Below are 26553 nucleotides of genomic sequence, written 5' to 3'. Positions count from 1 at the left end.
TTCTACTATGTTGAGCCATTCTGTCCCATATTGCCTACTACCAGTTTTACTGAGGTGGAACATCGCAACACGTTGGGTAAACAAAGCGGACTCTTGTTTTTCTTAACGGTTGTTGTGACGCGTATTAACTCTGACTGATAGAACGTATCAGTCAGAGTTGATACGCGTCACAACAACCGTTAAGAATGAGGCGCGAGCAGAGTGAGCCATGACGATACCGTGCAGTGGAAAAGAGGAAGTAGCTGGGTTCTCACCAGCTTCTTGTTCTGAATATGACTTGGTCCAAAGACCATGAGTGTACTCCTTGCTTTCTGGCCTCAGCAGGCAGCAGCGACATGCAACATGAGGTCCAACATTTGGAGATGAACACGGCAAAAAGCACATGTAAAATGTGAAGTATACCAGACAACCCGTGACTCTCTGACAGGCCATCAGCCAGCTTCCAGACCTTAAATTGTAACATTCTTTTTCTGAGAAAAAAAAAAAAAAAAAAGTTTTTTGTTTTTTTTTCCAATCGGAAATATGCAAAGTGCTCCTCTGGAGTGAGGCAACTTGTGCGCAGAACATGCACACAATGATTGATCCATGTCTCTCCCATAAAAGATATAATCCACATCTTTTCTTTTCTCCGTCTGACGCAAGGTATCTATACATAATCCATACATAGTTTTTTTGTTTTTAGCTTTCTTGATTATTATCGTCTCCTGATGGCAGATACCTCTCAGGTACGCCAACATTTCAAGAAGAGACGCCGCAAAAATGATGAAAATAAAAAAGAAGGGAAAAAAAGGAGTATTCAGCGGGGGTCAAGAGTCAGAAAAACCCAAACGTGAGAAGGTGTGTTTGGGTGCACTTCCACCTTTGCAGGAAGGTGTAAAAAGGAGCTCCTGGGTGGAAGGGGTTCAGTCTGTGCATAACCAAAGGTAGTTAAGGGTGGTGTGGTTGGGAAGATGGTTGTCACATCCACTTTGTTCTTCGCTCTCAATACTGGACAAGTTCCCAAAGATCACAAATCCTGACAGCGACTCCTCAACGGCTGCAGTGCTGACTGGTAGAAGAAGCGTCCCGTGTACATCCACTACGTTATTGATGGGACTCTGACGCGTGACAGGGGAGTGACAAGCAAATGGAAAAGGTTTGATGACAATAGGATTCTCCTTCCGAGAGACGACTGCACCATTCTGTCATTTCCAGCTAGCAGTGATGGTGCAGGGATTGACGACATGCGATGGTGTGATAAGGATGCTCTGTCCTCATGAGCCCTCACACAAATGGAGAAACGTCTTTATCCTCTTTTGAACTGGATATGACTTATGTCCCGATTACTTTTCTCCACTTTGAAGCTCTAGTATACCATACAAAGCTTGAAAGTTGCATAGTAAGCAGAATGCACCCTGTTGATCTTCTGTTACTAGCTATACTCCAATCCAAGCTTTAATCGGAGTGGAGCGTTAAAAAAAGGTCTGAAGCGACCCTACAATGATCCACTGTCACTTTCTTCGAAGAATGACATTAGAAAAACAAATACTACGATTCAAAAAGCATAATGAGTAATAGTAATGGAAGCAAAAATAAAGGTTAAAAATAATACTACTAATAATAATAATAATAATAAGTGCTACCAACAGTGAATTACGATGCCAACCAAGAAGAATTTCACCATGTGGCTCAATTTGAAATGCGCTGACATTTTATTGTCCTTGCGTGACCTGGTGGCTTTTCAATGGGTGGGTTGAAGGTAGGCACATGGACAGGCACTGCATGCGATGAATGGGTGGGGCCTGGGGTTTCAGGGGGGCTATTATTGGCCGGCGTCGGAGTGCTTTAGCGTGGGGTAGGACAACAGGGCCTGGGGCCAGGCGTCTTCTGATGGGCCATCAGGCTCATTTTTGCCCGGTGATGGACTGCGATATGGATCGTGGTGGGATCATGTCCAACAGGTACTCTCGCTGACGGTCTGCTAAGCTGGAGTTCTTATGGGCGCCGACAGCGGCGGGGTTCAGATAGGCGATATTTAACCCTGTGGTGTGGGACAGAAATACACAGTCAAGAAAAAAAAAAAACAATATGCAAAAACATTTACGTCTCTCTGATTGGCTGACTCATGTCAACATATTGTATTTTCCGGACTATAAGGCGCACTTAAAAATACTTTCATTTACTCAAAAATCGACAGTGCGCCTTATAACCCGGTGCGCCTAATGTACGGAATAATTGTAGTTGTGCTTACCGACCTCGAAGCTATTTTATTTGGTACATGGTGTAATGATAAGTGTGACCAGTAGATGGCAGTCAAACATAAGAGATACGTGTAGACTGCAGGATGACACCAGTACACACCACTAAAAAACTTTAAATGTTCCATTGAGAATATAGAACATTACACACGGCGCTCAAAATCCGTCAAAATGTTTTAGTACGACTTTGGTAATCTGAGAAGCTGCACCGCTTGATGGATTGTCAGAGCATTACGGCTCCCATAGTCAGACGTGCTGTGATTCAACATACGGGTTTTGTTATGGTGTGTATAAGGACCGCAAAATGGCACCTATTAGCAGACATATTACCTGGCATAGTTTCGCAATATTATGCAAAACCAACTTTTCTTACCTTCTGGTACCTGCTGATGTGTATTTGGGATCTGCATAAGTCCTTAAAAAGTGTGCGCAAGTCCGCCACTGTCGTCCGTGCCGACACCGTGGTCGATAAGCTTCTTTTTTTCTCTCTATCGTCTTGTTATGTGGCATTCATCCTTGGCTGTTGCCATTACAAATATAAAGTAGCTTAAAGTTCTAACTTATATCTCGCTATGGAAGCGCTAAAAACTAACGGTGAAGTGGGTTTACATAATTCACCCACGGAACTTTAGTTATTAATAGGGTTCCGGTCGGACGGGTTTTAACGGGACACATTTCTGGCGTTGTTGTTGCACTAGTGAGCCACGGATGAGGAGATGCTGCTCCGTTATTGATTTAAGTAAAGTCTCAATGTCATTAAAACAGGTAGCGTCATCTTTTGTTACTTCTTCGATTCCCGTCCTTGCACGCTACACCGCTACAACAAAGATGACGGGGAGAAGACGCTGTCGAAGCCACGTAAAAAAGACCGCCCACAAAACATCCAGATGGTCTGTAAAACATAATCTATGCAACATTTTGACCAAAGAACCACCATTACAAGTTATGTACACCACAAGGAAGTGTTTTTAATTTAGAGAAAAAAAATCATAATATGACCCCTTCAATGCGCCTTATAATCTGGTGCGCCTTTTGTATGAAAATAGACTTGAATAGAACTGCTCTTCGGCAGTGCACTTTATAATCTGGTGTGCCCTATGGTCCGGAAAATATGGTGAGCGGTTGTGACATAACTAAAAAAGCCATTGCTTGTACATTTGTGATTTAGACAAATGAAAAATGGGCAATAAAAAATGTTTTCAACCTTCGGAGGCTAACAATCTAAAACGGAATTTTGCATTTTGTTATTTGTCAAAGTAGGGGAGACCAGCTGAAAATTATATACTGCAAAAAAAAAAACACAAGTCGACATAAACGGAGCCTTTTTTATAGAAATAACCCGGACAAGCAGGACTTGAGTTGGTTGACTTAAAGGGATTTCACTAAACAAGATGTGCTTGCTTTAAAAAAAAAGGCACATGCAAGTTAGTTACAGTGCATTTGCAAAGTATTCACAACACTTTTTTTTTTTTTTTCCCCCCTTTTCTCCGCCGTCACCGGCATTTGAGTGAATCACAACTGTAGAGGCTCACGTTTGTTCATCTGCCGCCTCAAGCAGGGAGAAAGACGTCTCACTCTGTGCATCACACTCAGCACCCGAGTGCGTTTAACAGTAGAATTAACTGACACAGTTAGCCCTCTTTTCAGTCATTCATAATCTTTGTCTCAATGGGCAGAGAGCAACTCAGCTTGACTGCACAGAGAAGTTCCGCAAAGTAACAAAAAATAGGAGGAAAACAAATATGATTACAAAGCTAAATCTCCCGTTGTGGTAATATTTCAGCTTTAAATTAGATGGGCAATATACGCCCATCAATATGGACGAACAAGCAATAAAGAAAACAAAAAGACAACTGGGGGATGATGGTCAATATGTAACTAAGTTACATTTTTGCTTACAGAAATTAATGAATTACATTTTTTGGGTTTGTTTATATTTATTTAGGATAAAGTTATTTACCTTTCAAATACAGTACAATGGAAACCAATTCTACAGTAATTATAAATAGAAGTTTATATCCTTTTAAATAGTTACTTGCAATATTATTTAATTTATGATTGCTTACCTTTATAAACACTGTATAATTTTTATTGATTATTTATTCAGTTTAGTCGATCGGCATAAAGCCAAATACTAAAATAAATTATTGCATATTGTTCTAAGGTGTGGCACTTTGAGACAAGAATAGGTTGATTGACAGTCTAAAAGTAACAAGTCTTCTTTCACCCGGTGTTTTTGGAGTTTTATGCATTTATATGCACAAAATATAAAAATTGGAGAGAAAAATCGCAATTAGGTTTTTCCCTCAAAATTGTGCAGCACTAGCTGCAGCTATTGATAATTGTAGTAATAGAGTAATCTAACGATTAGTTTTTAAGCCTCAATGCATTTTTAAGGAAAATGGTTGAAATAAACAACAGAGTTTCGGTCTGCTATATAACCTTCATTATTTTTTTCTGTAAGAACAAACTAGTAGATGTAAAGATCCATACACGGAGGTGTTTAAAACAGGAAGCGAAACAGTATGTGCGCCCCCCATTTTGCTTTTATCATTAAGAAAATACAAAGTAAAACGGGAGACGATAAGCATACTTAAACACTTAATTACCAATAATATGGCTCTTGCAAAGCCAGAACAGTTGATAATGGTTATTCTGCCAAGGAAAGTATATTGTGTGGTGTAATATTGATAATTGTGATCAATTTGGTCCCATTTTCATGTCGTTATCTCTCATGGTAAATTCAGTTGGGGATCATAAAAACTTTGTGTGGTGTCGTGAGAAAAAAAAAATCGATATATTGCATTTCAGAATCAGGCTGTGGAACAAGCAAAGTGTTATGAATACTTTCAGAGGCGCTGTAATGTATGTGCATTCTATCTTGCAAGTGAACTCCTGCGGCAAAACAAAAACATGTCGTCAGACTACATCTTACTTTTTTTAACAGATATATACATACAGTAAGGTGCATCATTTGGAGCTCTACGCATTTTACAATATAACATAATATGCTGAACAGAAACTGCAGACTAACTTAGCGTACATTATCGTAGCCTAAATGTAAGGTAGAGAAGGAATGGAACTCCAGTCAGTGTGGGCATGTGTCGAAGTTGTGAGGCTGGGGTGACCACTGGCATGTTTTGGTAATAAAACAACTTGATTTAACCACTGTAGTATCGACCAAATACTGATAGTATACTTGGTATCATCACTGTTGATATTTGTATTAAACCATCCACCTTTGTTTACATTCAAGAGCGCTAGCTTGCGGTTAGCATATTCTCCTACGGTATGTAGTGTAGCATGTTTCGTTATTTCTTGCCCTCCAGTGATTACGATACGTGTAAGAAACACAGTTTATTTGCCACAACAGAAGGGAGGATTAGGGACTTGCACTGTGGAGGGACATTAGTGAGATTGGGACAATGCGATGAGGACGCATTCGTTTGCTTGTCGCTGTCAAATTTGCAGGACACAGCTAGAATGTGTCATCAACAAACATTATGACGATGTGACGACAGTATTAAAAGCTATTGTTGGCCAGATTAGTATTATTCATATCGTACATCGGCTATATCAGTGATTCTCAAATTGTGGTACGCTGGCTCCATATAGTGGTACGCCAACGAAGTCTGTAAGTATGTACTGTGTATGGGGTATCATTGTTGATGTTTGTGCATTGTGTGTAACGATACAGTGGTCAAAAATATTAAATATACTCTCTGCCTTGTTTTTAATGAATACTTACGCCTACTTTGATACTGTATTTAAATGTTGGTCATTATAGTGATACTTGGAGAGCCAAGTGTTTTCTGAGGTGGTACTTGGTGTAAAAAGTTTGAGAATCACTGGTCCATATCACGCTTCATACAATTAGTACACAATGAAGGTACCTGGGATGTTGTAGATCTGGCGACGGCTGTCATGCTGCAGTCTGTTGCTGCTACTGCTGTTGCCGCCACTGCTGCCACAGTGCTTTCCGCTGGTCATCCCCATGAGGCTGCTGGCCACTGACAGCTGGGAGGCCTGGGCGAAGTTAGACAGGACGCCTCGCGCGGAGTTGGACAGACCCCTTTGCAGAGAGGCCTGAGGTTGTTGGGTCTGAAGGGAATAAAAGCAGTTAGTAAACGGGAGTCCTGTTCCTTTTACTCAGGCTTCACTAGGACTCATTACTACATGTTCTTAGTCCGATTTTTCAGTACGGAACCCTTGATTTCGAACAGAGACCTTGAGATTTTCTACATGGTACGGAATGAGGGAAAGACAGGAAGTATAAGCCGCAAAAAAATAACGTGAGCAACACAGCCTTGTCTAGAAACAAAGCTGAGGAACTTGGAAACCATTTTCTATCGTTCATATATCCTGTTCTTATATGACTATTCCGGTGGATAAGAGGACAGAAGTATGCCGCCATTGTTCAGCAGTACGTCAAACATGTTTGCTCGTAGGCAACAAAAAGTAATGGCCAAAACTATTGGCAACCCTGCATTTCTGTCAGATAATGCACCACTTCTCCCAGAAAATTGTTGAAATTACAAATGCTTTGGTATTCACATCTTTATTTCTGTTTGCATTGGAACAACACAAAAAAAAAAAAAAAAAAGCCAAATCTGATATTATTTTACACAGAACTCCAAAATGGACTGGACAAAATTATTGGCACCCTCAACTTAATATATGGTAGCACACTCTTTGGAAAAAATAACTGAAATCAATGGCTTCCTGTAACCATCACTTACACCTTGCTACTGGAATTTTGGACCACTCTTCTTTTGCAAACTGCTTTAAGTCTCTCAGATTTGAAGGGTGCCTTTTCCCAACTTCTGTTTTTAGATCTCTCCACAGATGTTCTATAGGATTTAGATCTAGACTCATTGATGGCCACTTCAGAACTCTCAGCGCTTGGTCTTAAGCCATTTTTGAAGTATGCTTTGGATCGTTGTCCTGCTGGAAGACCCATGACCTCTGACGGAGACCCAGTTTTTGACACCGGGCCCTACATTATGCACCAAAATTCTTTGGTAGTCCTCAGATTTCATGATGCCATGCACACAGTCGAGGCATCCGGTACCAGAAGCAGCAAAGCAACCCCAAAACAGCAGTGAACCTCCACCATGTTTGACTGTAGGAATGGTGTTATTTTCTTTGAAGGTCTCATTTTGTTTTCTGTAAACAGTATGATGATGTGTTTTACCAAAAAACTCCACTTTAGTCTCATCTGTCCACAGGATGTTCTCCAATAAGGATTTTGGCTTCCTCAGGTAAGTTTTTGCAAACTCCAGTCTTGCTTTTTTATGTCTCTGTGTCCTCTTGGGTCTCCTACCATACCGTCCCTTTTCATTGAGATGGCGATCGATAGTGCGAGCTGACACTGTTGTACCCTGTGTCTGCAGGTCAGCTTGAATTTGTTTGGAAGTGGATCAAGGTTCTTTATCCACAATTCTAACAATCCTTCGTTGCAGTCTTTCATCAATTTTTCTCTTCCGTCAACGTCCACGGAGGTTAGCTACAGTGCCATGGCTTTAAACTTCTTGATGACATTGCTCACAATAGACACAGAAACATTTAGACTTCTGGAGATGGACTTGTAGCCTTGAGATTGTCCATGCTTTTCCCACAATCTTGGTTCTCAAATCTTCTGAGAGTTCTTTGCTCTTCTTTCTTTTCCCCATGCTTAGTGTGGTACACACAACACAAAGGTTGAGCCAATTTTTCTCCATTTTAACTGGCTGCAAGTGTGATTTCTATATTGCCAGCACCTGTTACTTGCTACAGGTGAGTTTAATTACAAATTAAAGGATCATCACATGCTAAGAATACAACTATTTCTTACAAGTCTGAAAAGGTGCCAATAATTTTGTCCAGTCAGATTTGGCTTTTTTTTTGTGTGTGTGTTGTTCCAATGCAAACAAAAGAAATAAACATGTGAATACCAAGCATTTGTAATTTCAACAATTTTCTGGGAGACGTGGTGCATTATCTGACAGAAATGCAGGGGTGCTAATATTTTGGCCATGACTGTATATGTATATATATATATATATATATATATATTATATATATATATATATATATATATATATATATACATATATATATATATATATATATATATATATATATATATATATATATATATATATATATACATATATATATATATATATATATATATATATATATATATATATATATATATATATACATACATACATACATATATATATATATATATATATATATATATATATATATATATATATATATATATATATATATATATATATATATATATATATATATATATACATATATATATATATACATACATATATAAACATACACTACCGTTCAAAAGTTTGGGGTCACATTGAAATGTCCTTATTTTTTAAGGAAAAGCACTGTACTTTTCAATGAAGATAACTTTAAACTAGTCTTAACTTTAAAGAAATACACTCTATACATTGCTAATGTGGTAAATGACTATTCTAGCTGCAAATGTCTGGTTTTTGGTGCAATATCTACATAGGTGTATAGAGGCCCATTTCCAGCAACTATCACTCCAGTGTTCAAATGGTACAATGTGTTTGCTCATTGGCTCAGAAGGCTAATTGATGATTAGAAAACCCTTGTGCAATCATGTTCACATATCTGAAAACAATTTAGCTCGTTACAGAAGCTACAAAACTGACCTTCCTTTGAGCAGATTGAGTTTCTGGAGCATCACATTATTGGGGTCAATTAAACGCTCAAAATGGCCAGAAAAAGAGAACTTTCATCTGAAACTCGACAGTCTATTCTAGTTGTTAGAAATGAAGGCTATTCCACAAAATTGTTTGGGTGACCCCAAACTTTTGAACGGTAGTGTAGATACATACGTACATACACATACATCCGTATATATACACATACATACATATATATCGATCGAGAGAGAGAGAGAGAGAGAGAGAGGGAGAGAGAGAGAGAGAGAGAGAGAGAGAGATGGAGAAATAGAGAAAAAGACAGAGAGATAGCAAACTTATGATTTCTATTATACTCTACATGATGATTTATTGTTTTTCTCTTAATTAGAATTGTATTTATTGGAGGATTACCTAATTGCAGTTTTTTATGTTATGTTTTTAACAATCATCAAAGCTAAGTAAGTTCTGCATTTTATTCCCTTAATGTACTGTAAAATGAACCTGACCGTGTTTCTGGCGTACAGTAACATTTACTCATTACCATTGATGTAACTCACTTAGTTTGAACGGGACAAAACTTCCTATTCTGTAGCAGGCTTCACTAAAGTTACCTTATTTAAAAGGGCTGGATTCAAGTACAGGGGCAGCTACACATGCTATATGTCCACATAGCACGTCAGTTAAAAACTTATTTAAAAACGTTTTGTTTTTTAAGGACAAGCGGTAGAAAATGGATTGATGGATGGACATTTTAAAGCACAAGCACTTGAATGGACAAATGTGGAAAACAAGCAGTCTTCCAAAACAAAACACAAATGTAACAAACTTAGCAGCATTTGAGAGGCTAACACCTAAATAAATAAATGTCATACCCCAGCAACTAAAACTCACTGAACAACAGTTTTATTTAATCTTATCTAGTAGTAAATGTACAGTAAGTACATTACCACATCTGCACTAAGAAACAAAGTATTTACTTTCATACCAATATCATCCACACACACACTAAAATATAATTTATTTCTGAGCCTTTCAAGCCCAGTCTTTAAGCGGTTAATACACAGTACTCAGGTGAGTTTGAACCAGATAAAACTGCCTGCTGGCTTGCAGGCTAGATTTTCCTGACTAAAAACAAAACACGCAACCTGCTCAGGTGAGTTCAAACCAGACTGAACCGCCCAAACCGCTGCCTACTTGTCAGGCAGGATGAACTCTTAAGTAAGCTACTTTTGTAATTTGAAGGAAATTTGACTTGTCTTTCACAAGCTGATCATAAAGACAATAAAGACATTCTAAAGACTTCAATCTTGTGGACTAAAAGTTAATGCTCATCTTTACCTACTCGCATATTTCCATGCACACAATATACCTGTTAAGTTTATTTGTACAGTATAAGCAGGGGTTGGTAAATTCCTGGTGGGTAAGTGTGCACATATCATAAATGAGAATAAAATACTAATGTTTCATATGTGTCTTAGTGTGTAAGAGTTTATTTTGATACCTGCAAAGTTGGTGTTAGTGTTCCATACTTGTGTTTTTTGGTAGCACCATTAGGTGAGGGAGGTGTTTAGTTTGATGGCCACCTGCTGTTGTAAACTGTATGAGCTCAATCACTGCTGGGCTACTTCCTGTGTTATCCAAGCGCTACCAATGTAGGGAAAATGAGATGACTCTATCAAGTCACAGCCCTATTATGGCACAAAAGGTTATCTTCTCCTTTTATAACAAAAAAGTGTTTATAAAGAATCCGCAACTAAACGGGTTGTGACTGAGGAATAAAAAACAAAACTCAGAGATCTAAACTCAGACGACATCTGAAGAATAGAACACTTTCATTTACATGACAAGTTCTGTCATTCGAGAGACACTTTACCTGGCGTAGAGCGTGATGTCGAATCAGGGAGTCGGTTTTGGAGGCGTTAGGGCCACACGGGGCAGAGCTGGGCGAGAGGGCCGCCTGCTGAAGCCTCTGTTCGATCTCCTGACATGGAAGAAGTCACACGTGGAGCAATACGGTCAAACTTTTTACACAATCAGTAAAAACAAGATGATTGTAGCTATTTGCAAGCCTGATGGTGGATGTGAACTATCGCTGCTGTCTTTTGATTTGGTCAATACAGACTTTTTTTCTGTGAGGGCACTTGCAGACGATTACCATATGGTTATGGTATTAATCTATTTCAAACATGCATACAATTATAATATGTTACATCACAAATTTCCACAAATTACTCAAAAAGGAGTAGGAAGAAGCAGACCTCTTTTAATCCTATTCCTTTTGGTTTTAAAGCAATTTCTAACACATTTGTATGTACTCAATCTGTAACACAAAACAGTGGATAAATAAAATAATAAATAATTAAACAATAAATATATAATAAATACGTTTGCCATTTATAAATAGTTGAGTACCGTATTTTTCGGACTATAAGTCGCTCCGGAGTATAAGTCGCTCCGGAGTATAAGTCGCACCGGCCGAAAATGCATAATAAAGAAGGGGAAAAACATATATAAGTTGCACTGGAGTATAAGTCGAATTTTTTGGGGAAATTTATTTGATAAAACCCAACACCAAGAATAGACATTTGAAAGGCAATTTAAAATAAATAAAGAATAGTGAACAACAGGCTGAATAAGTGTATGTTATATGACGCATAAATAACCAACTGAGAACGTGCCTGGTATGTTAACGTAACATATTATGGTAAGAGTCATTCAAATAACTATAACATATAGAACATGCTATACGTTTACCAAACAATCTGTCACTCCTAATCGCTAAATCCGATGAAATCTTATACGTCTAGTCTCTTATGTGAATGAGCTAAATAATATTATTTGATATTTTACGGTAATGTGTTAATAATTTCACACATAAGTCCCTCCTGAGTATAAGTCGCACCCACGGCCAAACTATGAAAAAAACTGTGACTTATAGTCCGAAAAATACGGTAAGTTGTGATTGACATAATGAGATAAGATTATCTAATTTCTTATCAGTATTCTTCTTTCTTGTACTTTGTAAACACTAAGTTTGAACAGTTTTTAAACTGGATCATATTAGTACATTGTTTAACGTCTTTGCTTAATCCATTCTATACTACTGATATAGTAAATGTTTTAAGTGTTGTACACGCATACAAATGTTTTAAGTACATTTTTTCTCTAAGGATATATTTCTCCTCTTTTGTTCAGAATAATTGTTGTACATTCTTGGGTAGCAGGTTACAGTTGCTTTGTGCATAATTTTTGCTGTTTTCAAATGCACCAAATAATTTAATTTAAATATTTTTGATTAAAAATAAATAAAATGTTTGAATGTTCTCGATAGCCATCATTATGTATTATTCTAAATGACCTCAATTGTAACACGAATAATAGATGTAGTGTACTTCCGTAGTTACTTCCCCATTTTTCTACATAATAACTCAGATATGGTAACACTAGTGAGCAGTAGAGAATATGAAGTGATTTTTGGTCCAGAATACATTTAGCTATTTATTCATTATTGAAGTATTTCCTCCCAACTTATATTGTATATTTCTATATGAGATTTCCAGTTCATTTTAACATCTACTATTAGTTTTTCGCTTTTACATGAATGCCTTTTTATGTGGATAGACATGTTTTAAACTCCACAGGTGCGGATGGAGATTTTGTGGGGAAAATAATAGTGTTCATAGCCTATTTCTCCTCATGACAACACCGACGTAGAAACAGGGGGTGAGAACATTTAAATTGAGAGTTAAATTCCATTCATTTTCATATTTTTTTTTTTTCCAAGCACATAAAGGGAATTTTGTCATTCTCCCGTGATGGAATTTAACTTTCCAAACTACAGCAAACTGTACTGCTGTGTCTTCTAGTTATATATATATCTATATTTGATCATTAAAGTCGAGAAATTGAATACAGAATTGATAACCATACATACAAATGCAATGTATAAAGAGTTGCAAGGTTCTAAACCCTGATCCTGACCTGCTCTTGCTGCAGGGCCTTCACAAAGGCGTTCTTCAGCCTGTTAGTGTGCTCTGCCTTCAGAGCCTTCTTTTGATTGGACATCATGCACTGCTCACAGAGAATCCGCCCACTCTTCTCCTGCTTCCAGTGGGGGGTGAAGTCGGTCCGGCACTGGGCGCAGAAGAATGGCTCCATACGGGAAAGCGTCCCGCGGAGTTTACCTGCAGACAGAAATACAGTATTGTCAACTACTTGCAGGGCAATAGAGCACGTCCTTTTAACCCATCAATTTTAAACCGATACTTGGTGTAAATACCTTATTACTTGTTACTCATGAAAAAACAACACTGAGCGTCACATTATCTGTATTTCTTTTATTAAATTGATTTGAATTAATTTCAATGGGTGGGGCTGATTTGATATACAAAGTGTTCTCGTGTGGAATGAATTGTGCTTGTAAGTTAAGGTCTCAATGTATTCTTATTTGTAATATTTTTTACTGTATTGTTCAAATATTTTTGCTATTGAACATTTCATAGTAAAGTTGATTTTGCATGTTTAGCCTGTGTGAGAAAATCTTCATAGGAATATGGTGCCACCTTATGGAATGTTGACAGTGAAAACAGCAGCTCAATGAAATGATAATCAATCCTACAGAATTATTCCCACCAATAGAGTCTATGCCATCCATCCATCCATCTATTTTCTACCGCTTGTCCCTTTTGGGGTGCTGGAGCCTATCTCAGCTTAATTCGGGCGGTAGGCGGGGTACACCCTGGACAAGTCGCCACCTCATCGCAGGGCCTACATCCGGTACAAATATCAGAGTCTAAATGAACGGCTTCCTTCAGCGAAAGCAAAAGTATAAACTGTGGTTGAATTAAACATTTGCATGTGCAAAGTTGTCCAAACTGGTCACACCTTACAATTAAAGTAAAAAAGCTTTTGACTGCTACAATTATATGCAAATAATGCAGGCAATTAAAACCCGCAGTCATCTTTAAGCATGATCGTTTGGTTTTGGCACTTCGTATGGACTTTTACGAAAAACATGCCCTGTTTTTTTGTCGCATCGGTTATCATATGGCCAAACATTGCATGTATTGAACTAGTGCGTTTACCTGTGTATAATTCCACAGAATGTAGTACCTAACCAAAGAATCCACGCGCTTGTGATTAAGTCAACATTTTCAGACCAGTATTATTATTTAGTTTTAATTTGCTTGTTTTTTTAATTACTTATAGAAATGTATCCTTAGATTTTTCTAAAATGTTCCTTTCTTTCCACACACTGAGTGAACTTAATTTAAACATGTGAAAATTATGGTGTGAATGAGGTATCCGTAAAAAACACAGAAGGGGTACAGCTAAATTCATTCTTCATACTCCTTTTCAGAGATGTTGAATTGTGAAAATATAAGCATATGATGTTCCTTAATGTAACGTGTTAATAAACATGCCTAAAACCAATAAATCATAACCATTACCCATAACCACATGAGAGCAGTGAAGTGTGGGTACCATGATCTGTGTGGCGGCAAGTAAAAAAAACAAAAAAACACACATGCTAAAGTGCAATTTCAATGTTGATGTGCATTTTCAGAGAAATAAAATAAATGAAGGTTATGGCAAGCAGAAAAACCTTGTTTATTTCAACTATTTTCCCTAAAACACGCATTGATTATTCCCTTACGATAGTAAACAATAGTCACATTGTACACAGAACACACGAAGAACATAAAGTCTTGATTCCTCCACTTTTTTAGCATTTTTAAGATGACGGCTTTTTTTTTTTTTTTTTGACACACTGCTGCCTTCCGCTTTAGAGACATGATGGAGGGCGTCTGGGACACTTGTAAGAGACAGTGGGGGGCAACACTGACCTTCCTCATTGTAGGTATGCCCAACTACATAGTCTTCCGCCGCTCGCGCGCAACTTGTTCCCAAACAAATTTCATATTTATTAAGCAGATCACTTCGGTCAAAAACCAGAGTGGCCTGTAATTTGTGTGCTTGTAGGGGTCAGAATTTTTTATAGTTGGCAGGGGATTAAATACTTATTTCTCTGAGACTTGTTTAAGATGGTATTTCATGTTTCTTCCTGGATTGTTTTGTTACTATTCTGCTGCTGAGGAAAATAAATCTACCATAAAAATGTCTAAGGGCATTGAATTGATTGTAACCGGACTGTTTTGATCATCTTCAAAAACGTTCACCTCTCACCCAAGCAGGCTTTATCAGTTCCTGCTCACAGAACCCTCAAAAGACTACCACAAAAGTCATGGACTGATGATATATTTTTGCGAGGGGGGAGTTATAAAACTATCACAGTACGAAAGTTCAACAGGTTAGTTTACAGACCAAAACTTTGACACTTGTGATATAGATTAGATTATGTATTAATTGTGCATACCCTGACTGTCCAGGACGCTCTGTACCACCTCCTCCAGGCCCACCATGTAGATGAACTCGCTGTTGGCAGCTGAAGGCAGGAAGTGGAGGAGCGGGGCGGGGGGTTTCGGTGGCGGGATCTCCAACAGCGTTTTCTCCAGCTGCTTCCTCAGGGCGAGCTTAGCGGCGGCCTGGCTACTGGCCTGGTCAGCCATAGAGTTCACGCCCCCGCTGGCCGAGCCGGACAAGGTGGACGGACTGACCGCAGAGGCTCCGCCCAGGCTGCCCGCCACCCCGCTCGCCCCAGCAGCTGCCTGCATGTGGGCAAGGTTCATGTACATGGCACTGGAGCCGGAGCGCTGGGATGCTGCCACCTGCTGGTTGGCCTGCGGGGTAGAGGCAGAAATCATTCTGTCACAAGAACTGAGGGATCCTTTGACCCTAATGTAGTACAACGCCACTGTCACTCTGACAAGTAGAGTGTTTTTTGGGGGTTTAAGTGAAATCCGTACCTGCTGGTAGCTTACAGCGTTACCCATGCTGCTGGAGCGACCCATGCCAGGCTTGGAGAGCCGCTGGCCTTGCAGCTGGGCAGGGTTGGGCGCTATTACCCGCTGCGACATGAGCATTGGTGGCAGGTTGGCGTTAGCTCCTGATCTGATGACCGTGTGACCCTGCAGAGAGGAGGGAAATCAATAATCACCCAACATATGAGTGCATAAGTGCAGCTAACCTTGCATTAAACATCTTTGCATCAAAATACTGAAATTAACAGATCTGGTTTGTGTTCACGCAGACAAAATCATGCAGAAGCAAAGAGAAATTTGATCTCATGGAAAATGTCCCTTAAAACTTCTGAACGCTCGCACAACACTAAAAACTTTTGGCATATCTATTATAGAACGGCTTGAGCAAGATATTATGGAACTATGTGCCGAATTGAAAGTTAAAAAAAACGTAGAAGCATTTTACGACGTAAATAGAACAAAATGTAATAATGATACCATTTAAACTGAATGTATTCATTTATTATCTAATAATTACCAAAGTGCTTGGTATCATTTATTTCAAATTCATTCATTTATAAAATATAGTAAATACTAGTTTTTTGTTATTTATACCAAATGTGTTAATTTATTATTATTTATTAAATACCATAGGGCTGATATTTTTTTTAACCCTAAATTTGATCAATTATTGTTCTATGATAATTACCAGTGCCTGTTATTCATCCTGAATTCATTCATTTATTATTATTTAATAAATAAAGTTCCTGATTCATCCTAAATTCATTAATACATTAATATTTATTAAAGACCAAAGTGTGTGGTATAATGTATCCTAAACTGCCCTTTTTACATCATGGCCGGGGGACTACAGATGAAAACTAGCCTTCTGGCTAATTCTGGCTTTTTTTTAACCATGTGTAATCATGTGTTTTTTGAAATTGCATTGTCCCCTTTGAAATAAAGTAGTCTTAATCTTAAAAATTCATTCACAAAGTTGTATTTAATAGATAGCAAAATGTTTGTGTCCTAAATTCATACATTATTTATTTTTAATCAATACCAAAGTGTTTGATATCCTTACTGCTTAATTCAATTCCTGTGTGTGTGCTAGAAAGAATTGGGATGATAATCAAATGCTTGCATGCCAGTGTGGTCAGCTGTTTTGCAATCGCTCCGCCACAGTTACATTTGACAAACTTTCATCATAGAAAGCAATATACACAATCCAGACGTGCCAATTGATCGCTCCTTCACACACATTTAAAAAAATCTTTGTTTCCAAGAACTGTCAATGTTGTACTTGACGTTTGGATGTCTACCTAATTAAGTCAAGGACATGTACGTATTTCAGTCCTGTGTTTGAATGGCAATCAGCTGGGATGGTCTGCACCAAAACACGATCAATGACAGATGAATACATTGATGAGGAGTTCATGTCGGGTGATGCCACACTGGAACAGACCAGCAGAGGGCAGTCAATTCTTGATGAATCCACTAACAAACCAAGCAGTCCTCATGCACACAAAATGAGCTGACAAGACAGTCCAGCGCACACGCACACACACACACAAAGACACACAGATTTACACACTGAATATTTAACACAACATGTAATGGAGGAGCAGGGCTAGATAATACTAGAACAAAGGCTTCTAGCAAGAGACAGGCTCATTAGCTCGCTCACACTCCAAATGCACGCATTCCGCCAAATTCATCATTATCCGCTCTCTCTGATATAGATTTATATTTCCATCTGCTAGTATATGAACACTCACCATAACAAAGAAAAACTCCCATATGAGCAAAAACTAGGTAGGTTACAGGGTCAGAAACCAGAATTGTTTTTTAAAGATAAAATGTCAAAAAAAGTAAATTAAAAGCTGTAATTTAACATTTGGAATAGAAGAGTGTTTTTGAGATCTCTTGAAAGCTAACAAGCTAAATTAGAATGTTAAGAATTGGTTCTGCCTTTGACAAATAGGAGTCTACTGAATACATGTGCATCGTTTGTTGCAGTTAATTGATACCAGTCATGGCCACGACAAACACATATAGTGAACTGGGGTCCTTATTAGTAAATTGAATATTTTCATAGTTAGAACATTAAAAACGGCATTAACTAAATATGTATTTTAAAATAATAATAGCCCTCTAAACATGAAATAACACCTTTATACTCCTTTCATTTATGGATCCTCCATGCTTAATTGCTATGATCGTCGCCCGGTCACTACAACAAGACCACTACCTGGTAATACTTTGTCACATCCTGGGTAATTCCTCTAAGTTGAACCTGGGCTTTGATGATGCTAAAACTTAGTCAACAGCCGCAGCTACGATCATTAGCTTTGTTGTTGCTTGTTAGCAATGCGTTGTCGTTCCACATGACGTCGAAGATGAAGTGCATCCTAAATCAAGAGAGTTCATCTTCACTTTGGCCGGACAGCTGTTAATAGCTGATAGCAATGTCATTTAGCCTGAAGTCCCGCGCAGAGTGCCCGATGCTACGTCCTGCTGTTGTCTTTTGACATCGCTCGCGTCAAAGTCTCACTAACACGAGGTGTGTTATTGATGAGGCAGGAGTTGAAAAGATAAAGTCCATCAAAAGGCTGTTATGACAAAAGGTACTCTACTTCAGATTGATACAGTAGTGCCAAGGTGAGCCGGTTGTGTTGTTGTTAAGTAGTGTTCACCCTCAACCCGAAAACTGTAGTTCAGCTATCTTTATTGATCGCCACGATATAATAAAACAGTGTTTCTTAACCATAAAACCTGGGCCCATTGTTGGGCCGCGAGCATCTCCTAGAGGGCCGCAAAAAATAATTTGTTTCTCAGCTGTGGTCCATATTGGCCACAGTGGTATTTTTCCACCACTTTTGGCATTAATGACAAAATCAAACAAACAGAAGAAGTCTGGAGCTAAAGTCGTAGAGAAGTTTCTTAAGCACAAAACTTATGACTAAAGTGGTGAAGCTTTATTTTAATTTGCACTATTGAAAGTTTAGTTCAGAAATATAAATTTTTATCATTTATTATTAATTTAGTTGGAGCTTATTGATTTTAGCACTGCGTAATTGTATGTAAATATCCCTTCTTTTGCAGTATATTTGATTGGTATTTAGTTTTGTAATCAGCCTGATTATCAGCCTTGATAATAATAATGTGATTAACACATGTGTTTATATCATATGACAATGTTATCCTGGTTAGATATAATTATTAAACATCATTTAAATTAAGAGTAAGATTACTATTTCAGTGTTAATATTTGAGTAGGCCCCGGATCCTATTGTAGTGGAAAAGTTGGGCCCAGAGGGCAAAAAGGTTAAGGACCCTGCAATAGAAAACAAGACGAATATTGCACTGCAATACATGTATTGGATGAATAAAAAAATATTTCATCCTTATAGGCCAAAAACATGTAGAATATGCTTTTTTAAATCCGCGATGTAGTGATACATGAAGCGCAATGTAGTGATACATGAAGCGCAATGTAGCGAGGGACGACTTCAAACTTGAAGAAAAAATTGTCAATATATATTTTTCCATACACATGTTGTATCAAAGTAACTAGTATGGACTGGAAAACACAATGGGGTACATTGCATTTAAATGGTATTATTAGACACATCTTTTTCTAAAGTCAGGATCAGGTGTTCCAACATTGTTTCACTTGGTCGCACTTACAGTCAGAGTCTTTACAAAGTTCATGCAAACAAAACAGCATGACTTCTTGAAACTTTCAACTAGGGCTGTCAAAGTTAAAGTGATAAATCACCACAAATGATTGCACAAATTACCGTATTTTTCGGACTATATGTCGCAGTTTTTTTCATAGTTTGGGCGGGGGTGCGACTTATACTCAGGAGCGACTTATGTGTGAAATTATTAACACATTACCGTAAAATATCAAATAATATTATTTGGCTCATTCACGTAAGAGACTAGACGTATAAGATTTCATGGGATTTAGCGATTAGGAGTGACAGATTGTTTGGTAAACGTATAGCATGTTCTATATGTTATAGTTATTTGAATGACTCTTGCCATAATATGTTACGTTAACATACCAGGCACGTTCTCAGTTGGTTATTTATGCCTCATATAACGTACACTTATTCAGCCTGTTGTTCACTATTCTTTATTAATTTAAAATAGCCTTGCAAATGTCTATTCTTGGTGTTGGGTTTTATCAAATAAATTTCCCCCAAAAATGCGACTTATACTCCAGTGCGACTTATATATGTTTTTTTCCTTCTTTATTATGCATTTTCGGCCGGTGCGACTTATACTCCGGAGCGATTTATACTCCGAAAAATACGGTACATATAAACGCAGATTAATGACTCACACACACACCCTATGAGGTTTCAGTGTGCCTTCGTGGACACCCGTGCTGCAGGTGTGTCTACAGGTAATCAAAAAGTTTCACACTAACCTGTGCAGTGCGGAGATTCTGGGGGTCCTGGTTGTGCAGGCCTGGTCGTACCGGAAGCTTCCCCAGACCAGGGGAGCTGTGCATGGAAGAAGGCTGCCCAGAAGACGCAGCATTCTGGACCACCGGTACCTGCACACATGGAGCCACACTTAATCCCAGCAATACATTTATGCCTCAAGTCTATCTCTAAAAATCAAAAGTCAAAAGCAATCCGTCCTGGAAGGTAGAGTGTTTTTCAATTGCTCGATTACACAGGATTCCTAGTTTATCTACACACATAAGTTGATTGGTTAATGGTTATTGCCTCACAGTAGATAGTGTTAAGTTGTCTACTGGGCTAATACAAACAGACTAACCAAATCTATATGTGGAAAATAAGCACATTACATTAAAATGATAAAAGTGTGTACCCTCTAAGGTGCGCGCCTGCGCAATTGCCCACTGCAGAGCAAAATAAAATCCAATCCGAACTCTAAACGAAATAAACACAAAGCTAATTGTTCTGTAGGATTTTGCAATGCAACTGTGAGTGACAGGTGACAGCAAGCGGCCACAACAGATAAACGATGTTTGACAACACTGTTCAATTATTGTAATGTCTGTCGAGACGCTTTAAAGAGGACAGAAATTTAAATTTACTTTAATAAGCAAAACTGTTTGTCTGCCGTAACCACACCAAAAACATTAGTAAAAGACTTATATCTGGAAAAAACAATCATTTTCTGCCACACAAACCAAGTTTATACCAACGCTTTGGCATCTGTCATATCAACAGCAGCCGCTTGCTCTCTTTTTGCAGCACCAACACACACACTTAGCCAGTGATGTGTTTACGGCCACACAAAAAGATGGACTATTCCAACACCACACAAAGTGTAAATGCCAGGTTGTTACACTATGACTCCTTAATCAGATGTGTGCTTATTCTACTGTCATTTATTAAGAATGTTAATTCATGGATATTCATCATGAAATGTTGTTACTGTATTAAGGGACTGCTCATAAAAAGATACATTTTACAGACAGACAGTTACAGGAATGTACACTTTATTCCATGCTTACATCTCATTGTGCAACATGTGAATCTTTTAAGGGGAACTAAATGTGATCACTAAAAGGGGTACAAATTATTTCCAAAGTAGGACCCCACCCAGACATACAATTCTAGTACAGAGCGAAAAACAATATATTTTTTGTTATTTTCATTGTAAGTGGGCCAAATCATTATATCAGAAAACAATCTCATGAAAATGACTGCTTTCATTTGATTATAATAATATAACATTTAACTTGTTATTAAGTCACGTTTGGGACAGGTGTGCTGCTGCTATGGCCACTGTGTGCACGTCTGATGTTGCTCACATGTGCTCCACTGAATGCTCAGGGAGTTTTTGCGTTTGCTCACTCACATGAAAGATTAGAGGGAACATTGGTGTGGAATAATTATTATAACCATCAGTGTTAACGTGACACAACCTTGTGCGACTTGGATCAATACTGTCCAAGGTAATTTATTCATGTTTGCAACTGATGCAATACTTGTGTTTATTAAGACTGTAGGAATTTGTATCCTGGAATGATGTTTATCAGTCAAACGTTAAAATGAAGTTTAACATGCCGAGGCAGCATAACGCTGTCACAAAAATAGTAGCCAGTTTACAGAAGACATATTGAAGCTGATTTTGAGCTGACCTCATCAATGGCGATTAGATGGTTGTCAAGACTACACTACTGGTACAGATGTCGTTGCGCATCTAATTTTCCGAGACGCTGAGTTGCTGACACAGCAATATCCCACTTGACTGTTTTTTTCCCCTATTTTTAACACACTTTATTTTGGTCTACTTGGTCTAATGATGGTTCTTTAGTCAATATTTTGCATATATTTTGCTGTGAAAACCTATCTTCAACCCATTTTCTATTGTATATCATGTTAATACTTACACTGCACTGCTGCTTCGAACCCTTGCTCAAACCGGCAATACAGAAAATTACGCTACGAGTTACATCACAAACGTAATAACAGATTATAATAATAACTGGTCCATCGCAAAACACAGTAGGCACTGATCCATTTAAAAGTAGTTTTTAGGAACACATTCTTTATTTTGCAGGAGAATGGTGATGCTTTGTCTTACATTAAAAGGCTGAGCTAGCAACACAGCAATTTGAGCTAACATTGGTAACGTATCATCATCCAATTTTGTACCGTATTTGCGCAAATGTGTACGAGTATGACAAATAAAACTATTTGAATTCACATACTTCTAACTTACTGAGTTTATTTGTCTCCTCCATTGCCATAAATAGTAGGCACTGAGTCCGCCATTAAAATACCAGTAGAGTGGAAAAACAAGTTGACTTCATATGCTTAATTGTGTTTCATTCTATCCACTAAACCATCCATCCATTTTCTACTGTTTGTCCCTCTCGGGGCTGTTAGAGCCTATCTCAGCTGAATTTGGGTAGAAGGCGGGGTACACCCTAGACAAGTCGTCACCTCATCGCAGGGCCAACACAGATATATCCAATTGTATTTACAATCCGCAAATTATGTGACAATCCAACCTAAACATCACAAAATTCAGTCAGTCTTTTTTAAAATTTCGCTCCGAACGTCTTCTGTAATTTTCGTAGATTGACATCACTGGAGTAACACTTCTGCACTCCGACCGTAATATCAGATCAGTCATACTGGAAATATTCAAAAATTAGAGAGAGTTGTGCTGTCTATCATTCACAATCCCTATATAAGACATTAACACATGTTTTTTTTTTAATGCATTCTAAGTCACAAATAAATAAAGACATAAATAGTCTGTCAGTGGGGGCTCTCTATTCCGCCCACAAAACCCTCTAAATAACTATTTAAAACCCACCAACAATACTCTACATACTTTTGTACATATCGTGACCTGAATATTAACCAAATATTAGCAATGTTGTTATTATAAGCACTAACGCAGACAAACAATTTTTTAGCGGCGGAGTCATAACGCACAGCTCAGTAGCCCTCTGCTGCTTTTACTGTGAGCCGGCAGTGATGTCCTGCTGCTCCCGCATCATCGCGTCTCGGCTCATTTAAATTATTGTAGATCATAAATCATGTCTCTCATTTGGATATTAGGAGGATTTAGCCATAAATCTGTGACATTAAATTTCAACCCGGAGTTGGAGACTATCACACACAACCGAAGATTGTGACTGCAAGGAGACTTTTCCTTGTTAACACTTCGTATACATCATGATTAATTCTTCATGTAAACGGGAAAATATGGACATCCTATCAGTCATCATCAAAGTAAGAGCAGACATCGTACAGTAAGCAATCGTTTTATTATGTTTGTAGTTTGTATTCCTTATTTAGCACTTAGCAATACCGCTACATGATGCTTAATGTTTCACTAAAGCTGGATCTGTTTAGCAGAGCTTCTAAAACTTGTAGCTCATCTTCCTTTTATTCAGGATTAACAATATAGGTTTCTGGATCATCATTTTTCCCCAAAGTAACTGTGGTTGGCTCTCATAAAGTCTGCATGATTTACATTGTTGTTGGTGATAAAAGGATCTGCGGCCCCTACTGCTACGTCACACGATGACGTGTGTGGATAGCTCATTGTCTCTCAAAATGGCTCGGGAATCTCTTTATACTATTTGGATCATATCTATTAGATACATAGGATAATAGTTTCAATATAGAGGCAACTTGTTTGTCCACTTTACTGGTACTTTTAAAGTAGTTTTTCAGAAGAATCAATCTTCTTGTGAAGGTTTGTGGGTGAAGCAGGACTCTTCTGTGCACACAGTTGAAGGCACATTGCCACAAATCATAAAAGTAAGGCACTTTTTACTTCAAATGAAGCTAAAAGTTTGTGTAGTGACTTGTGCTGGTTAAAGCAACCAAAAACAGAGCATTGGGTTTCATTGTGGAAATGTTGTGGTACAACCAGTCCTACATAAAATAAAAATGGCTGACTCATGCAAGCATGTTTCGGTATTCTACCATATATGGATAATCCACTGACGTCACACTTGGTGCAAACTCCAAACGAAGCGTTTGGAGGAAGTATGAAGGAAGGCAAGATTGTTTTGTAAACATCGCTGCTATGCCTTGATGGTTTGATTTCAGATTTTCGGGACTTATGCAGATCTCAAACAGGTACCATCAGGTTAAAAAACTTGGATTTGCATAATAGAGCCCCTTTAATGTGAAAGTCACAGGATTTACTGTTACGCCTCTGATGCGCTAATTTTGCAGAATCATTGCGTGAAAGAGGCCATGGACGGTGATGAGTAGATGATGCGCTCTGACTTGTAACCACTGACCTTCTGCACCACGTTCTCCTTCTGCATCTGACTCTGACGGAGCTTTTTTAGCAGCACAAGTCGAGCCTCCTCCAAACGCAACTCCTCTCTCAGAGCTTTGATCATCTGCTGCCTCTCCTCTCCGGTCTTGCCCTACAAAACACACACATGCAGGCAACACGGTCACTTTTTCAATGTTTGCCAAGAAGCCATGGTGACGGGTGTCAGAAACACTGTGTTCAAATGTGTCTTTTCTAGCTTTTGTACTTCACTTGAGCTCATCAACTCCTTACTTCACATACAGTTAAAACATTGAGGAGTGCTTGTCATGTGACAGTCATGTGCGTACCCCCAGGATGAGACTTCCCCAAAATGGCAGTGTGTCAGAAAGCTAGCTCATTTTCAAAAGCGTTTTTGCCATCTAAGTTCATTTTAAAAATACATTGAACAATTTTAATGCTTTGATAGGGTGTCAAATGTTGCAATTCAACTGTTATTTCTACAATGAATTCATAGAAAAAAGCACTCAGCCTTTTAGCCCTGAAATGTATAGTTTGACGTGAATTGTTACAATAGCAAAAATGCAAATAAAACAAAAGTTGCTGTTTAGACTTTGTTTCAATTCAAAGTACAGTTTATTCCTAAAAAAAGTGTCACTGTACATCGCTATGGGTGTAACGATACACCATCGTCACGGTTCAGTAGACGTCTCAGTTTTAAGGCCACGGTTCAGTTCATTGTAGGGAAAAAAATGCAAAACAGTAAACTGCATAGCCTTTATGTTAATGATTTAGAATTTTAAATAAAACAAAAAAATGGTAATTTTCCAATACATAATAAAAATACTGATAAAGCATCCATTAGGGGTGGGGGAAAAAATCGATTCGAATTCGAATCGCGATTCTGACGTTGTGCGATTCAGAATCGATTCTCATTTTAAAAAAAATCGATTTAAAAAAAAAATTAATTAAAAACTTTTTTTTTTTTTATTAATCAATCCAACAAAACAATACACAGCAATACCATAACAATGCAATCCCTCATTGACATTATCATTAGACATTAAAATAAAAAAGAACAATAGTGTCAGAGTGGCTTACACTTGCATCGCATCTCATAAACTTGACAACACACTGTGTCCAATATTTTCACAAAGATAAAATAAGTGATATTTTTGGTTCATTTAATAGTTAAAACAAATGTACATCATTGCAAACAGTTGATAAAACATTGTCCTTTACAATTATAAAAGCTTTTTACAAAAATCTACTACTCTGCTTGCATGTCAGCAGACTGAGGTAGATCCTGCTGAAATCCTATGTATTGAATGAATAGAGAATCCTTTTGAATCTTGGCAAAAATCTTACCCACACGATTATCAAATGTAATAGGAAAATTAATTCATACTGACCAAACTGGCTTCATGGAAGGTCGACAATCTTCAGACAATACAAGGAAATTGTTTAATGTTATTTACTATGCTAGAAGTCTCCCTTATCCCACAGCAGTATGTACTGTTGATGCGGAGAAGGCATTCCACCGCATAAACTGGTCATTTATGTTTTGCACATTACGTAAATTTGGATTTGGAGATAATTTTATACAATGGATTAAGATGCTTTATACAAGGCCCATGGCATCAGTCAAAACCAATAATCATATTTCAGAACCTTTTTTGTTAAAAAGAGGAGTAAAACAGGGATGTCCTGCATCTGGATTATTATTTAATTTGGTTATTGAACCCTTAGCTGCAAAAATAAGAAGTGAAAATAATATTCATGGTATAAATATTGGCTCTCAGTATAATAAGCTATCGATGTATTGTGACGACATAATTTTTTTACCTGTCACATGTTAACTCCTGTCTTCTTTATATCAATAATGTCATCACTGAATATGGCTGTTTATCATGGTATAAAGTTAATTGGGACAAATGTGACATATTACCACTTAATAAACACTGCAAGAAATTACAAGTTCAGAACTCCAAAATTAAATTGTATTGCATTATTATGGTATTGTTG

General features: G+C 37.9%; 1 protein-coding gene across 1 annotated transcript in view; it reads right to left on the bottom strand.

Annotated features, from left to right (window-relative positions):
• Positions 1-205: 205 nt before the first annotated feature.
• Positions 206-26553, bottom strand: part of gatad2b (GATA zinc finger domain containing 2B) — a 125772-nt gene continuing 99424 nt past the window's right edge. Inside the window, exons 4-11 of the mRNA XM_062056695.1 lie at positions 24551-24682; positions 20225-20353; positions 15790-15951; positions 15300-15663; positions 12905-13107; positions 10797-10904; positions 6131-6338; positions 206-2020 (exon numbers count right to left, since the gene is read on the bottom strand). Of these exons, the coding sequence (XP_061912679.1) occupies positions 1884-2020; positions 6131-6338; positions 10797-10904; positions 12905-13107; positions 15300-15663; positions 15790-15951; positions 20225-20353; positions 24551-24682 (1443 nt within the window). The 3' untranslated portion in view covers positions 206-1883. The remainder of the gene's footprint in view (positions 2021-6130; positions 6339-10796; positions 10905-12904; positions 13108-15299; positions 15664-15789; positions 15952-20224; positions 20354-24550; positions 24683-26553) is intronic.

Source organism: Entelurus aequoreus, linkage group LG08, assembly GCF_033978785.1.
Source record: "Entelurus aequoreus isolate RoL-2023_Sb linkage group LG08, RoL_Eaeq_v1.1, whole genome shotgun sequence".
In the NCBI taxonomy this organism is placed as follows: Eukaryota; Metazoa; Chordata; class Actinopteri; order Syngnathiformes; family Syngnathidae; genus Entelurus; species Entelurus aequoreus.
This window is presented reverse-complemented; position numbering and strand designations above follow the sequence as displayed.